General features: G+C 40.0%; 1 protein-coding gene across 4 annotated transcripts in view; it reads left to right on the top strand.

The window, feature by feature from the left end:
• The window catches only part of PLD5 (phospholipase D family member 5), an 85,901-nt gene that overhangs the window by 59,783 nt on the left and 9,718 nt on the right, over positions 1–16,400 (top strand). For 3 of the 4 annotated variants that reach the window (XM_081188109.1, XM_081188110.1, XM_081188111.1), the window contains one exon: positions 9,734–9,861. In XM_081188109.1, coding sequence (XP_081044235.1) covers positions 9,734–9,861 — 128 coding nt within the window. Of the gene's footprint in view, positions 1–3,629; positions 3,678–9,733; positions 9,862–16,400 lie in introns of all 4 variants that reach the window. The other variant, XM_081188112.1, reaches the window with a different exon arrangement.

Here is a 16,400-nt window from a genome sequence, read left to right as displayed (position 1 = left end):
TGCCTGAACTAACTTCTGTAGAAAGGGAGTCTGAGGAACTGAGAAAAATAGTGTTGATGAGAGTTGAAGTTCTAGGCCTAATAAACAAAAGGGGGGAAATGACAGATTGCTGGATTCATATGGCATCCAACCAAGAGTTCTCTATATTTTAGAAAAGCAAGTTGTTCATAAGATCAGCCTCAATACCCAATGACTGGAAAGTGGCCACTGTAACAACAATTTTTAAAAAGGGATATGGGAGATGGGGATTCCTAGAAATTATGTTAGTTAGCTTAAGTTTGAAATTCCTGCATTGCAGGGGTGGACTAGATGACCTTTGGGATACCTTCCAACTCTACAATTCTATGACTTTTCCCCTGGAAAACTGGTGAGAGGTATTGTTAAAGATAAAATGACCAAGCATATAGAAGAACAAGTCTTGCTGCTGCCGAAGTAGCATGGCTTCTGTAAGGGTAGGTTAGATTACTGCAACACGTTATATGAAGGGCTGCCTCTTAAGGTGGTTAGGAAATTTCAGAAGAATTCAGTGGCCATATTGCTCAGCAGGGCAAGACAGTTTGAGCATATTACACAGTTTCTGGCCTGATTGCACTGGCTGCCAGTTAGCTTCCAGGCTCAATTCAAAGTGCCGGTTTTGACCTATAAAGCCTTAAACGGCTCAGGACCTCAGGACCTCAAGGACCACCTTTCCTCATACGAACCAACTCAGATCCTATGATCATCATCTGAGGCCATTCTTTGTGTGCCTCCTCCATGAAAGCTCCAGAGCATGGCAGCACAAGAACAGGCCTTTTTTGTGGTGGCTCCCCGTTTGTGGAATTTTCTCCTCAGGGAGGCTCACCTTCATTATATAACTTTAGGTGTCAGGCAAAAACATCAGGACTTGGGCTGATTAACAGCCTATGCCGACCTTTTAATTGCATTTGTGTGAGGAGGGTTATTCGTTTGTTTTTGTTTTTATCATGTATTTTGTGTCCTCATTTTCAATAATAATACTTCTGGGAAGCAGTTGCTGGAAACCTCATGAGGGGAGAGTGGTGTTGCACTCAGCTCCATCTTGCAAGCTTCACATAGACATCTGGTTGGCCACTGTAAGAATAGAATGCTGGATGACATTGGCCACTGCCCTGATCCAGCAGAGCTATTCTTACATTTTCTAGAAATCTATTGTAATCACATGACTGCTGGTGAATATGGGTTTCTTGGAATTATTCCTACAGCCAAATTGTTTATCTTCATTGTGCCACTTATAATATACCTTGTGTGGGTATAGTAGTATACATCCATTAGCTTTTATGGTTTGTGTGTTAGGGCAGCACTATAATGGATAAATATTAATGTACCAATACTGCATGCTTCAAAGTTACTTAAGTTAGCTTCTCTTAGGATCCAAGCCAAAGTCAAATGTGTGAGCCATATGGAGCCAAGTTAACTGACATTTTTAGTTGGCTTGTAACTGGCAGTTAAGAATTTTAATTGGTTTTAATTGTTTCGTTTAGTAGAAATGTTGCTATAACAGCACTATTGAGACTTTCAGGCTCATTTTTTTCAAGACAGATTGGTTACTGAATAGGAGCGCAACAGATATTTATTTTGTGTTATCCTTAAGAGATAAAGCAAGTTTGTGTCCTGCTCATTATATGATAAGGCAAATACAATGTAAGACCGCTAGTACTATGCTGGTGTCAGTATCACATGATTCCAAACTTCCCAGGTGATAATTTCAAGCTGTTTCCTTGATATCAAGATAGCACCAGACATTGTTGCCTTCTTTGCTTACATCAGAAGTGGCTTGCTGCATGGGGTAAAGCCATTAGCTCCTTGGCAGACGGGTCACTGGTAGGGAGAGGGCAAGTGTCAATGAGGAGCTTGGCACAGTGCTAGTGCAACAGCAGAGCCAATTCAGTGCTCCTGGTGGTGTGTTTATATCATGCCAATCTCCCTACCACCTCAACCCTCTCCTTCCTCAGGAGAATGGAGAAACTAACTCCCTGGTGAGAGACTACAACATCTGGGCCTTTTATGTTTCAAAATCAGACGTAGCATGTCTCTGGATTCCAGTTGCTTAGGAACAACATGCAAGAGAAAGCTATTGCCTTCATGTCTTGCTTGTGGGTTTCACATAAGAATCCTGGTGTGCCGCCATGGGAAACAGGATGCAGGACTAGAAAGGCTTTTGGTCTGATCCAGCCGGGCTCTTTTTACGTACTCATGTGCCTCTGTGTTGCAGCAAAATCAGATTTTCACCAAATTTACAGAAAAATAAATTTCTTATAGCACAGCCATTATATTTTTCAATGCCTATGTGCCGAATGAAAGAACCACATCAGTTAGAACATGCATTTGATTTTAAAGTGGCCCACTGCTGCTTTCTGTGTGCATTAACCATGTCCTAGAGTTATGCACTAGAGACTAAAACTGTTGCTTGCATAATTTCTGAGACATGAATTAACCACTGGCTGATCACTAATATGACATGAGCAAAAGTTTAAGGAAGGGGAGACCAATTCCAATAATTTTGATAATTCTGTTAAGTCAGGAGGGTTGCATGGTTATGTTGACTGTGGGAAAATACTTTTGCTACAGTGCTATTGCAATGTGTTTTTTTTAATCCAATACTTGTCTCTTTTCACTTCTCCCACAAAAGACTAATGATCAAGGTGACTGGTGGTTCTTTGTAAGCATATAGAATCACAGAATCATAGGGGTAACCAGCACAGAATCCTCCAGATAGGCCCAAGGTCAGGGATGGTAGAAATTGTAATCTAATCCTGGAAATAATAGGTTTTGGGAAAGTTGAAAGGTCATATACCCCATACACCTCCCCAGGTCTTTCCCTTACTTGTAATCAGTTATGTGCTTGGAATGCATGGCTCTATTTTAGTAGCCTTTTTAGCTTTTTTTTATTTGGATAACAATTGGGGTGTTTGTTTGTTTGTTTAATGAATATGAGTCATTGATTCTTCATCCCAGAATTCTGACACCTGCAAGCAGTCTTCTCAATGACTAATTCAGTTTACAGTCTCCATCTACAGACTGAGTATACAGACCTCCATATTTCAACATCCAACATAACTTTTGTACTCCCGCTCCGTCATCCCTCTAACCCTTGATTTATGTTATCTAGCCTAATGCACAGATCTGGAGAACTTGTAAAAATTACTCACTTTTTTGAGACATTGTGGTTTGTCCTAATAACTGTGTTGCCCAACTGTGGATTTTGGAGTGCTTCACTTCTTCTATCTCATGATGATTATGTCAAAGTGCATGTATTGAAAAGGTCCTTCTGCAATGTGTAGTGATTTTACATGCTCTGCAATAAGCATTCAGGTTAGTGAGGCTTTAAACCATTATAGTGTCAACATTCAATACATTAGACGCTCTATGGGAACGTAACCTTATTCTTGCCAAAGTTCCACTGAGAGCCAAAAGCTAGAAAGAGGTAGGCTCAGTTTCACAGCTTTTAACATAAAATTGTTCTGAAGCCCAGGGTTAGATGCATTGGGTCTATCTGGGAGGTGGGAGGTGAAATGTAATGAAAACTCCCACCTTAGAAATTTTAAAATATATTTTTTCTGTAATTCACTAGCAGCATCAAAATCAGGCTCATTTTCTCATTCACTTTGCAGGGAAGTGTGAAACCCAGAACCTGTGATGAGATGGTCAAGAGAATGAGGGTAAGTCACCCTGGAATGAGAAAATAATGTGCAAAGTTAGATAAAGATAAAATAAAAGGGTGGTGTTTTTTTTAAAGAGGCAAAGAAAAACAAATTTGGAAAAATGAAAAAGAAAAAAAATGAAAATCATCCTTATGTTCCCATGGAGCTTCCATATATGAATGTTGACACTTCTGAATTCATTGTGACCCAATGGATTGTGGTAGACTTTGGTCCCAGCTCCCCCATAGATCTTGCAGAGTGAACTAGATTCCGTTTCTAACAGCCTCAGTTAATAAAGGGCAACATTAAGTCTCATTCAAATGCTCAACAAGCAGCATGGAGGCCACCTGAAATTTAATTAGCATGGTAGCTCTCTGAGAAAGCCAGCCATTTGTGTGCAGTATCTTACTAAACATATCAGGCACCACAGTACAGATTTCTCCACTTCCCACAAACTGTCAAGTGGAATATTTCTGAACAGTGGATCCTCATGGTGTGTCACTATACACTATATATATATGTAAAAATCAGTTTAAAATGCAATTAAATAAAACAACTAATAAGAACAGTGCAGCAGCAGCAATCCAGAGTAGTGCCTGGGAGAAAAAGAAATGTTTCTACTTGGCGGTGGAAAACCTGCAAGGTCTCTGCCATTTGTGTCTCTAGGTAGGGAAGTGAATTTCAAAGCTGGAGAGTTAGACCAGAGAGGGAACTGTTTGGTACTCAACACCCATTAGGCTAAACCCACAAAGGGACAATGAGAATGAACACACTACTACTACTACTACTACTACTACTACTACTACTACTACTACTACAACTAGCAGTAGTACTACAATTTTACTCCTTCTTTTTTTTTACCTGAACATGTGCCCTTAACACCAGCTTGAGCTGCTGTTGTTCAAAAGTCAAGCTGTTGTGTAAAAGAGGGGATCAGGTTTTTCTGGTCAGTTAGAACACACAGTTTTATTCTTGTTAGATCAGCTAGGTGTTCTTTTTGTATTTTGCTGATCGTTCCATTTTTGCTTACCTAAGGAATGTTAGATTGCGTTGAAAGAAATTATATTTTCTAGCATTATTTGATACCGTGCTTCCAGACAAATAATGTATTTGTATGAAAAGTTAGATTATATTCTGTTTTAACAGCTCAATTTGTTGTTAATCTTCTGTGATTAGAGCTGCTTCTTAGTTCACACTGCCCATATGCTTCAAAACAGTAGTTTGTGTGTGAGTGTTTGCTTCAATCTGGTGTTCGTCTGGTGTGAAACATATGCAAGACACTTTACAAAAATAAAATTAGAGTCTCTAAGTTTACAGTGTAAGTAGGCAGCAACAATATCAAAGGCTAAGGCTGCAGTACTGTACATTGAATTCAGTATGGCTCACGTCTGAGTAAGCATGGGTAGGACTGCACTGTAAAAGTGGAAAATAAAAGCTATTAATTAATTAAGTATTTATAAACAGGTTTTCATGCTTACAACCCTTGAAATACTTTTTTCTGCATCTCTGCAGTCTTTATTCTAGGGAAATGGGGCCAAAACAAAATCTTAATGTCTCACAAAGAGGGCACCGGGATCCACAGTGGAACATAAGTCTCTCCAAATTGGAAATGCACTTAAACGCTTGTCTCTTATTGTTTCTTTTACCAAAGAAGTCACTATAAAAGGGACTTTCCCCCTTTGGGAGCTGTATTCCTAAGCTGAGAAAACGTATTCCATTACTGTGAAGGTTGATAGTGTAAATCAGGATTTTCTGGTACCAAATTAAGAAATGGGACAGTCGTATGTATGGGAGCCAAGTTTTAGTTACATTTTTCAAAGCTTTGATTTTGTTTTCTGTAAACAGATATGCAATAAAATGTGGGCAGATTTTCATAGATGTTCTATTTAAGGTTTTGATTGACATACTTAATAGCTTTGCTGTCTGAAATGCATGAGCAACAAATGTAGTCAGTTCCTTGGAGCATAATTTTCTGTTAAGCAAAGTTGACAGAAGCCATCAAGAAGCATCCTTATAATTGTACAGGCAATGCTCAGCTTATGCTGGACTCATGTTCCAGGATAGTGCCTAAAGCCAAAATAATGTATAGTCAAAACACATTGGATTCAATGGAAGGTGGAATTGCCAAGGCTTCTTTTCCTGGACACCCACTCCCTTTCCAGCTCCTTTTCATTTGTTTTTTGCCGAGTGTGTATAGCTTAATGTACACAAGTTAAATACACACGTTACGAGTTACCTGTAGTTGCTTCAGTGGCATTCCAACAAAAGACAAAATAATTGTGTATTATGATGTAATCTGAGATTTGGAAAAGTGGCAGTATTTTTCACTGCCACCACCTAGGACTAATCTACACCAGTCAGTTAAAATATTAAAAATGTGTTATAAAAATGTGACACCATCCATCGTCAATGGGAAATTGCATTGAGAGCTATATTACCTTTTTAAAGCATTTTTATAGATCGGTGTAGTTTTTTAGTGCAACTTTGCAATATAAATAGGTAACGTTAACTCACATAAATTCTGCAAATGCTATGAATTATGGCATTTTTTTAAAATTTAATAGAAAAATAAATAATATGCAAGTTAAATTGCATCATTACACTATTATAGTGGCTGTGCAAATGCGTGGCTGAAACCCCTTCACCTCTTTTGCAAAATTGTTGATATTTTGAGGAAGAGACATCAATAATCATTAAGGGAGGGTATTGGTAAGGTTGCCATATTTCAAAAAGTGAAAATCCAGACACAAAAAGGTTTTTTGGCAAAATCTTTAAAAAGACAGTTTTTGAGCTATTTTTAATAAAATTTGGCGAAAGGTGAGGAACCACCATAAAGAATGAGACCCAAGGGTATGGAAAAATAAATGAAACTAAATGTTAAGCTGAAAGTGGTGAGTATATATGTTGGAAGGGAGGATAATAAGTTAAAACATTCCTTTTTTAAAAAAAATGTAAATTTAAAGAAAGGATCAGAAATATTGAAATATTGAAATATTCTGTGGGTTTCACATGCTTATGTAGCAGAGACTGGAAACAGTCCTACCTCTCCACACCCTTTCAATGGTCAGGTGTTAAAATGGCAAGTAAATTTCCCTCCAGTGGTGGAGAGCTGCTACTACCAGTTCTCCTACTGGCAGTAGACCATCAAAGAGAGAGTTGTGGGGAGCCAGTGGCTCAGTCCTTGAGCCTTGAAGCTGGCATAGCAACCCTCCCTGCTTTTCTAAGCTTTTCCTCCTTGGGGGGCTGGCGCAAGCTGGCATGGCTTTAGATGCAACAGTGGATCCATTGCTCCACTCCTTGCAGGACACATGTTGGGAATGTCCTGCTGGACTTCCCTTGAGTCTGAAATCATTCTTGCCAGGATCTCTCTTTTTAAAATATTGCATTCCTGAAGAACACAAAAACAGGCCATTTTTCAGTTTAGACGTTTGAGTCAGATGTTCAGTAAAATACGTAGCCTTGTATTATTGACTTGTGCATCCCTCCATTTTACACTTAACCACATTTGAATGCAGAGGGTTTGTACTAATGGAACTTCTGGAACACCTCCAGACATTTGGCATAAAGCTAAGAAGAAAGCTTAAAATGCCTGGAGATGAGTTGCTTTACCATTGTGCCACTGGAAAATATCCAATATGAAATGGTTCTTCTGTCAGCAATTAATCTACTTTATATATATATATATATATATATATATATATATATACCGTATTGGCCTGAATATAAGCCTCACTTTTTCCCCAAATTCCCACCGTGAAAAGTTAAAGTGAGGCTTAGTCCCCTGTCCTCTCCCCCAAGGCCGGGAAGGGAGAGAGCGATGAAGGGGAAAGGCCGCCAGCAACACAGTGTGGCTCCCCTACCCGCCTGTCCAGTATGCAGCCAGGAGCAGTGAAGAATGGAGCAACTTGTATTTGGGTATTTTTTCTTTTTTTCTTTCCCCCTTTCCAATTTTAAAGGTGTGGCTTATATTCGGGTGCAGCTTATATTCTGGCCAATACGGTACTCTGTTTCTTATAAAGATATTTTTTAAAACCCCTGCACTTCTTTATTAGTTGCTACCTCTAATAAGACCCAATGATACTAAATTCACATACTATAAAGTAAGTTCCATGAAATCCGTAATGTGTTACTCCAAGTAAACATATTGAGATCTCATAGTATAAAGCATCTGCAACTGAATTATCTTCAACTGCACTGCAAATATTTCTTCTAGCCATATTGATTAAGCGCAAGGCAAGAATAACACGGTGTCTCAAACTCTTGACGGTTTGATTCTCAAGTATTCTTAAGAATAGAGAATTATAGGTGGGAGGCCATGTCATTTGTGTGTGTAGAAAATCATCTTACAATATGCAGAGTGGCAAGATTTTAATATGGCTGTGATGGCTTGTGAGAGTAACTGCTTTCAGGTGGACGAGCAGAACAATCCACAAGGGATTTCAATGATTCCAATGGGGACAATGTCTCACTTTTCCCTGTTTCTCTGAGGAAAATAAAGTTGGAGAGTCTTGGCAGGCTAGTTCCAACAGGGAGATGCTTTGTCTGCCTTACACATTTAGTTTATTATTAAGTAGATCACAGAATCATAGAATTGTAGTGTTGGAAGTGATCCTGAGGGTCATCTAGTCCAACTCCCTATGGGGCAGATAACAGATATTAATTCTTAATATATTTCTAAGGGAATTATGCATTGTTGAATTAAATAATGTTTTATATATGACACATTGTGAAGGGGGTTGGAGGAGTCACAAAAATATTCTGCTGGTATACCATCACAGTATCACAGCAGGGAGACCAAAAGGAGCACTCATTAATTATTATTATTATATTTTTAATTGAGTTGCCACAAGGAACCATTTATGAATATGGCATTATAGTAAGGAACAGACAGAAGTGCTTAATTTTGTTTTGTTTTGTCTTTTAAAAAAGAATGCAGTTGGGATAGTCTTAGAGGCTACAAAAAGCCTTTGGGTGCAGATGTGGCCTACAGGCTTTGAGTTAATCACCTTGTTTTAAAGGTTTCTAGGAAGCGTAGTTCAATCTAACCCACTTTTCCTTAATTAAACATTGAAATCTTTGCATGTTAGTTATTGTAGCTATTGTAGTTAATGTATTTACAATTGACACTGTGAATAATGTCAGTAGATGGCCTTTGAGGGGGTTTAGTTTCACCAGTTCTGCATAAGAAATGTCCTTTATCAGGGGTCAGCAACCTTTTTCAGCCATGGGTCAGTCCACCATCCCTCGGACCATGTGGTAGGCCGGACTATATTTTTTTTGGGGGGGGGGGGGAATGAAGAAATTCCTTTGCCCCACAAATAACCCAGAGATGCATTTTAAATAAAAGCACACATTCTACTCATGTAAATACACGCTGATTCCTGGACTGTCCATGAGCTGGATTGAGAAGACAATTGGGCCACATCCAGCCCCCAGGCCTTAGGTTGCCTACCCCTGTCCTTAATACACATGTACCATCCAGGCCAGGGATCAGCAGAGAAATTTGTGGTGCCTGTCAAGAGGAGGAACTGCCTCCTCCTTCTAAGTCATGCAAGAAAATGGATTTAGAGAGATTAAAAACTAATTTCCTGACAGGACATGGACCACTGCACAAAAAAGAACTGGAAAGAAAGTGTGTGGTTCTTAATGACCAGAGAGTTCTGTCTCTGTCTAGCCAACTGTCCTTCCGGAAGGACTCTTATTACTTCAGCTCATGCTTCTGAAGAGCTGTAGCTGATGACTATTAAAATTCTTTGCTTTGGACAAGATTCCCAGATACTTACCTTACCGTACAGTGTAAAATGTAGCTAGAAAGATGTGATAATAAATGAAGCTATAAAGTTCCTGTAATGGAACAAGGCCCACTGAACATGGTGAACATGCACAGGGTTGGACTGCGTCTCTGAGTATGCCTTCCTAAGTCCACTTGAACTGAACTCCATGCTTAAGATGGCATTGTGAAACTCTGAAGTGATTGACTATGTAAGCTTTCGTTTGTTTGTTTGTTTGTTTGTTTGTTTGTTTGTTTGTTTCCTTATGCACAACTTTAACTGTTATGCTCTTGTATTCCTTAGGTGCTGAAGTGATTTTTATAAACATGACGGCTTACAATGATGGCCATCTGCAGACATCATTCTGGATTGTGGATAGGCAGCATGTATACATTGGAAGTGCCAGTTTAGAATGGAAGTCACTGTGGCAGGTACTTTCAATTTATTTATTCATTTAGAGCATTTTTTTATCTTGCTCTTCAGTCAGAGGGGCTCTCAGCAGGGACAGACTTTAGTACAGTGGTACCTTGGGTTAAGAACTTAATTTGTTCTGGAGGTCCATTCTCAACCTAAAACTGTTCTTAACCTGAGGTACCACTTTAGCTAATGGGCCCAGTCCTGCTCAGCCCCTCTTCACTGCACTGGTTATTTATTTTAAACTGTTTGGCACTTATCTGTGTTCTAGGACTTTGTTCTTATTTATGGCAGAACCTATGAGCTATTGCTTCTTTACCCAGCTAAAACTAAGAAACATTGTAATTAGTGGAAACGATACTAGTTCCCAATTTGTTCTAATTACGACATCTTGCATTGTGGCAGTAAATTAAGTACGGTCTGTGGTCTAGGGGTGGCATTTCAAGTCTTTATCTGTATTGTGTTGATGCAAATGTCTTTGTTCCTTAAGGATGTTCTTGAAAATTGTGCTTTGCACGCTAAACTTACATAGTCTTTAGTTTTACAGAAAATATGCAGGAGTAAGGATCCAATGGATTTAAAGAAAAGACCTATTACACGATTTTTAAAAATTGGAAATTGTGCTTGTATTTTCAGCATCTTAAAATCCCTCAAGGAACCATTCTTATTGATCAGCATTTGTTTTCAGATGTACTTATGTGTGAAAAACAACCCATTCAGTAATGTTTGTTGGTTGCAGTAACATGCTGAAAAGCGCTCTTTGACTTTGTATTTGTCGCGCACTATACTGCAGTGTTCTGAATAACAGGAGATTTTATCAAATCATCTCTGTATTTGAATGTCTTTCATTCTGTTCCTTTTTTGAAATTCCTGTCAGAAGCAATAGCTTAAATTGTAAGCAGTGGGCAATTCTTTTAGAAAACTCTAGACTGATAAATATGGTGAGTGCCAATAATCTGTCTCTTCCCATGCAGCTGGAGTGGGAAGTTATCATCTATCATTCTAGCCTCTCCCCTGGAGATGTAACAGAAGTGAATCTTTTCGTTCTAACTAGCCTGTATACAGTGGTGCCCCGCACGACGAATGCCTCGCAAGACGGAAAACTCGCTAGACGAAAGAGTTTTCCGTTTTGGAGGTGCTTCGCAAAACAAATTTCCTATGGGCTTGCATCGCAAGACGACAATGTCTTGCGAGTTCCTGCTGGTTTTTTCCCTCCCCCCCCCTTTTCTAAGCCGCTAAGCCGCTTATCAGCTCATCCGATCAGCAGATAAGCCGCTAAAAGCCACTAATAGCGCTAATAGCGCTAATCCACTAATCCGTCAATGGGCTTGCTTCGCAAGACGAAAAAACCGCTAGACGAAGAGAATTACAGAACAGATTCTTTTCGTCTTGCGAGGCACCACTGTATTGCATTCTAGCAAAACCAAAGAAGGAGCTAATGTAGCTTACTGATTCCTTTTTGTAGTAGATACAATGATATTTAATTTTAAATGCATTTACTAATTAGGCTGCAAAGCAGTTTTAACATGATACAGACTAAAGCATGATTCCCCAATGGGGGCTGTTCTGGAACCCACATGTGGTCTGGGCATATGGACTGGCTGAAGAGCAGAATCAGAAGTCATGGCAAGCGAGGAGCTGACATTGCAGGAGGAGATCTGGGGGTAGTAAGAGCATGGTCAACAAATATATTCAAACAGGGGCAAGTGCCCCAGACTATTTGGTGAAAATAATACTCCATAGCTCACATTCCTTACCCATCCCTGCTCAAGTTTTGATTTGCATTGCACTTTGGAGAAAATAAAAACAGTAAGAGTCTCTCCTATTCTTTCTGATATTCTCCAGACTTCCGAGATGAGATGACTCTTGATCAGGTGCCCTGGGTGATGTATGAATGCTGGCTGTTGCTGATCTTTATTGGTAGCAACCACAAATAGAGGCTTCCTATTTGACCTAATAGGACAAGGGTCCTGGACCTCTGAGTAAGATTGTACAGAGCTGTGAATAGGCAAATGGATTTTCACTACTCTTTTCTTTTTTTAATACTTTATTGACAATCTTATACAACAAATATACTGTATTTTTCACTCTATAAGACGTACATTTTCCCCTCCAAAAATTAAGGGGAAATGTGTGTGCGTCTTATGCAGCGAATGCAGGCTCCTTGGCTTCAGCGATAGTAACACGAAGCCTCTGAAACACAGTGGGAGCGCTCCCGCTGTGCTCCGGAGGCTTTGGGTTGCTTTCACTTAAGCCTGGACAGCGAGAGGGGTCGGTGCACACCGACCCCTCTCGCTCTCCAGATAGCCGGCTGAAGTCTCCGGAGCGCAGCAGTAGCCGGAGGCTTCTGGTTGCCTTCATGGAAGCCTGGAAAGCAAGAGGAAACAACAGGAAACAACATGTTTCCTCCAGTGTTGTTGCTTGGTGACTCTATAAACTTGGGAAATGAGCTGGACTCTGTGACTTTGCTTTGATCGAGCTTTATTATATGCTCTGACTCAACTTATCAAATAAAGTTTCCTTCAACAAGCAATCACTTTAAAGCAGTCCATCTTTAGTATGAAGTCTCACATGTAACCGAGTACCAGTGGAACCAATTAAAAACTTCTTGAGCTTATGGACTGGGCCAGTTATAAATATACAAAACAATTCATCTCTCTATAATGTTTCCAAGCCAGAGTTTACAATAAGATTTGTTAGCCAAGGCAGGATTTGTTCTGTTCAAGAGAGCTGCATCTTATCATTATGGAAATATATATGGTAAAAAGAACACTATATCAGTCTTTTACTGTTTTGAAGCTAATGAGTTTTTTTGAAGTTATGAAAAGGCCCAGCTGGCTCTTTTAAGATAGGACATTAATGACAGGCAGCTGAATTAAGTTCTTTTACTGTACATCAAATAATACTGGGATTGAAAGGAACTATTTTTTCACATTTCCACTTGGGATGCTGTTATGCTGGAATTTGATCCAGTATGACTATGATAATTTTACACATCAGTGCCTGTTTTCCAGTTTTGGAAAGACAAACTACCAAATTTATTTATTTATTTAATTTCTATGCTGCCCTTCATCTGAAAATCACAGGATGGTTTACAATAAAAAAAAACCTCTCTGTATATACTGTACTATAATAACGTTAAAAACACACACACCATAATAACAAGGCTTTGAACAACAGTGTAGATCCTGTCACTTGAAATTATAATTAGGTCATTGCTATACTGCTTGATCAGTTTAGTTTATTCGTTATACTAGTTTAAAATATGTGGCATTGCATTGGAATGCTAAATAACGACAACAGATTTATGAATGGTTATTGTAATCTGCTAGTTTTAGGACTAGGCACAGCACTGCCCACAACCCAAGATCACAACCTGACCTGGGGAACACCTGTTCCTCCCTGGAATGTCCTGTTTTGATGGACAGAAGGGAAACCTCTGTGCTAGAAGAGTCACACAGGTTTCACTCTGTAGGCGGTGGCTAGCAGGTCTGGATGGAGGGACACCTCTACCCAGTTGACACTCCCTACCCTAGAGCTTTTGGATTCCAACCGTAGACTAGGCCCTATCCATCATATACACGTGGACTGCACAACTATGTATTTCTCCTGATGCCAGGGTGACTGTGAAGTTGCAAGTGATGTTTTCATAATTGTGTCCATTAATCCTCCATACAGTATTTCAAAGAACTATAATTAGACCGTGCTTAAATTTTTAATTAATGCAAGCATTATATCATTCTCACGATGGATGGCTCCTTTCCCGTTCTGAAATTAGAATTAGAATTATGAAATGAGAGATCGGCTTGTCTACTGCAAGTTGTATTGGCAGCATTCATGTGCTTCATGATAGCAAGAAAACCTCTGATCGGTTTTTAAAAAAACAGAAGAGCATTAAAATTATCTATAAAAACAGGTATGTAAAAATATTCAAAAGATGATAAAAATAAACAGTAGCTAAAGAAAAATAAAGCACATGTCTGGATAGGCTTGCATAGAAGAGTTGGCTTGGTAAAAATGAGTTGCATAAAAGAAAAATTCCACCAGATGTGGCTTTTCCTGTTACTGTAATTAGGAGATGTTAGACCATGAAATTTTCTTTTCTATGTGATTTTTTAAAAGCACAGACCTAAGTTCAACATGAGCTAGACCTATTGGTTTCAATGGCCCTAAGCAAGCCTACATTTCTGTAGGGCTTAGGCCACAGTCTGGACCTGCTACCCCTAGATTTTTACAGGATTATTACCAATAAATTATTTCAAGTGATTTTTAAGCTGATGTTCTCTCCCCGTTTTGATTTCAGCTACGTCATCACATTTCCCTTCTTCCTTTCTTTTTATCTATGGCTTATTAGGGTTTTCACAGAATTACAATAGAATTACAGCCCCTCCTTTCTTCCCCCCAGTTCCCAGCATCCTTCCCTCCAACCTCTTTCTCTCTCTTTTTGTAGCTACAGTATTTTCATCTCTCATCTTCAGTTGTCTGATGTCCCACAAGAGATACAATTTCTTCCAGTCATTGTCTTGTGGACTCAGAAGTATGAATCACTGGAAATGGAGCCACTGCTAATGGGATATGCACTCTTCTTTTGAACAGAATTTTTTGTGAATGTGCTCATGCCTAAAGATTGAAAAGCAGAAAAGTCATGGTGGTGCCACTTCTTGCATCAACTTTTAGTGGACTTTAGGGCAACGTGTGACACCTCCCCCCAAAAAGGAACACATCAGCATCATAGTGGTGGAATGCGGAACATAACAGTCAGTGAAAAAACTTGCCAAAACTCTGCCCCACCAACAAAAAGCCTTGGTAGGCGGCCAAAGCCTTGGGGGAGTATATGGCCCGTTAGCAATGCATTAACAATCCCTGGCTCTCTCTAAGTGCATGAAGATGATGTCTTACGATGTTTCTTGTGTTTGGAATGTGGTTACCAGATTTTTTTCAATGAATCCTGGGACACTTTTTTTTCCTGAAGCTGAGTAGTAGTGGGGATGGTGAGGCAAAAGACCCTAGGCCCAAGCACACATGCATATTGCATAAAACTGCAAAGCCCTTCTTTCGCACCCTGTGAAACATAAATGCGCAGGTTTTTTTAAAACCGGGCAACGGCGTGCCGCCCTCCCGTGATTCCCAAGCCTTCCCCAATCTCCTTCCCCCTTTGTTTTGACAGATCAAGGGAGGCTCGAGAGTCAGGGGCGGGCGGCCATTGCCCAGGAGGGGCCAGCCTGGTAGTGCAGTTGACTCCGGCTGACTTCAGGAGCAGCTACTGAAGCCAGCCAGTGCCAACTGCGCTACCAGGCTGGCTCCGGGCTGCTGAGGCTGCCGCTGCCACGTTTCCTGGGGACAGATTTGCAAATCTGGGGACATTCCGGGGACGGAATTTGTCCAGGGACAGATTTGCAAATCCGGGAACTGGGGACGTCTGGTAACCCTTGTTTGGAAGTATTTGCAAAAAGTGTTGTGGAAAATGCAGCATAGCAATATATGTGGGATGTAACCAAAGCAATAAAACAGAGTAGTATAAAGCTACAGTAAATCTAAGAAAAGTGCAATCTAGCTGCTACAAGGGGAGAATAATACATATTTATTACTTAAAGTAATATACTGTGCAGCTGTACACAGATGAAACATTAGCTGATATTTATATTAATATATTCAACTTCCTTGAGGTTTTTATTCGAATCACAGTAGGTAGCAGGAAAAATAAAAACATTTTGCATTCATATTTATATTGAACAGGATTTTTTCAGTAGGCTTAGGCTAAGAAAAGCAAACAGTACTTTCCCCCAGGAAATAGAAAGTAGATATTGAAGTTGATGTTAGTACATGATATTCAGCCGTGAATATCAAGTTGAACCACGTTGATTCTCATAAAGAGCAGTAGTTTTGAGGATATAAAGGACTAGGCAATGAGTAATATGCAATTATTAACAACAACATCATCATCATTATTAGTGATGTGTAGAAAATTTTATTTCTTCCATCATGTTCCGCTGGATATAAATTTAACTTTCAAAAAAATCAAATACTTGTGTTGTGTCCCAAGATTTACTTTGTTAAACCAGGACTCCCACATTATCACATTATGAGAGTTGTTTCCTAGTTCTGCTGGATCTCTCAGCGGCCTTTGATACAATCAACCATAACATCCTTCTGGACCGTCTAGAGGGGCTCGGAGCTGGGGGCACTGTTATACAGTGGTTTCGCTCCTTCCTCCTGGGCCGTTTCAGAAAGTGGTGGGGGGGATGAGTGTTCAGACCCCTGGGCCCTCACTTGTGGGGTGCCTCAGGGTTCCGTCCTCTCCCCCATGCTTTTTAACATCTATATGAAGCCGCTGGGAGAGATCATCAGGGGGTTTGGACTGGGTGTCCATCAATATGCAGATGATACCCAGCTCTACCTCTCTTTCAAATCAGAACCAGTGAAGGCGGTGAAGGTCCTGTGTGAGTGCCTGGAGGCGGTTGGAGGATAGATGGCGGCTAATGGATTGAAGTTGAATCCTGACAAGACGGAAGTACTGTTTTGGGGGGACAGGGGGTGGGCTGGTGTGGAGGACTCC

This window comes from Podarcis bocagei (assembly GCF_964188305.1).
Source record: "Podarcis bocagei genome assembly, chromosome: 3".
Lineage (NCBI taxonomy): Eukaryota > Metazoa > Chordata > Lepidosauria > Squamata > Lacertidae > Podarcis > Podarcis bocagei.
This window is presented reverse-complemented; position numbering and strand designations above follow the sequence as displayed.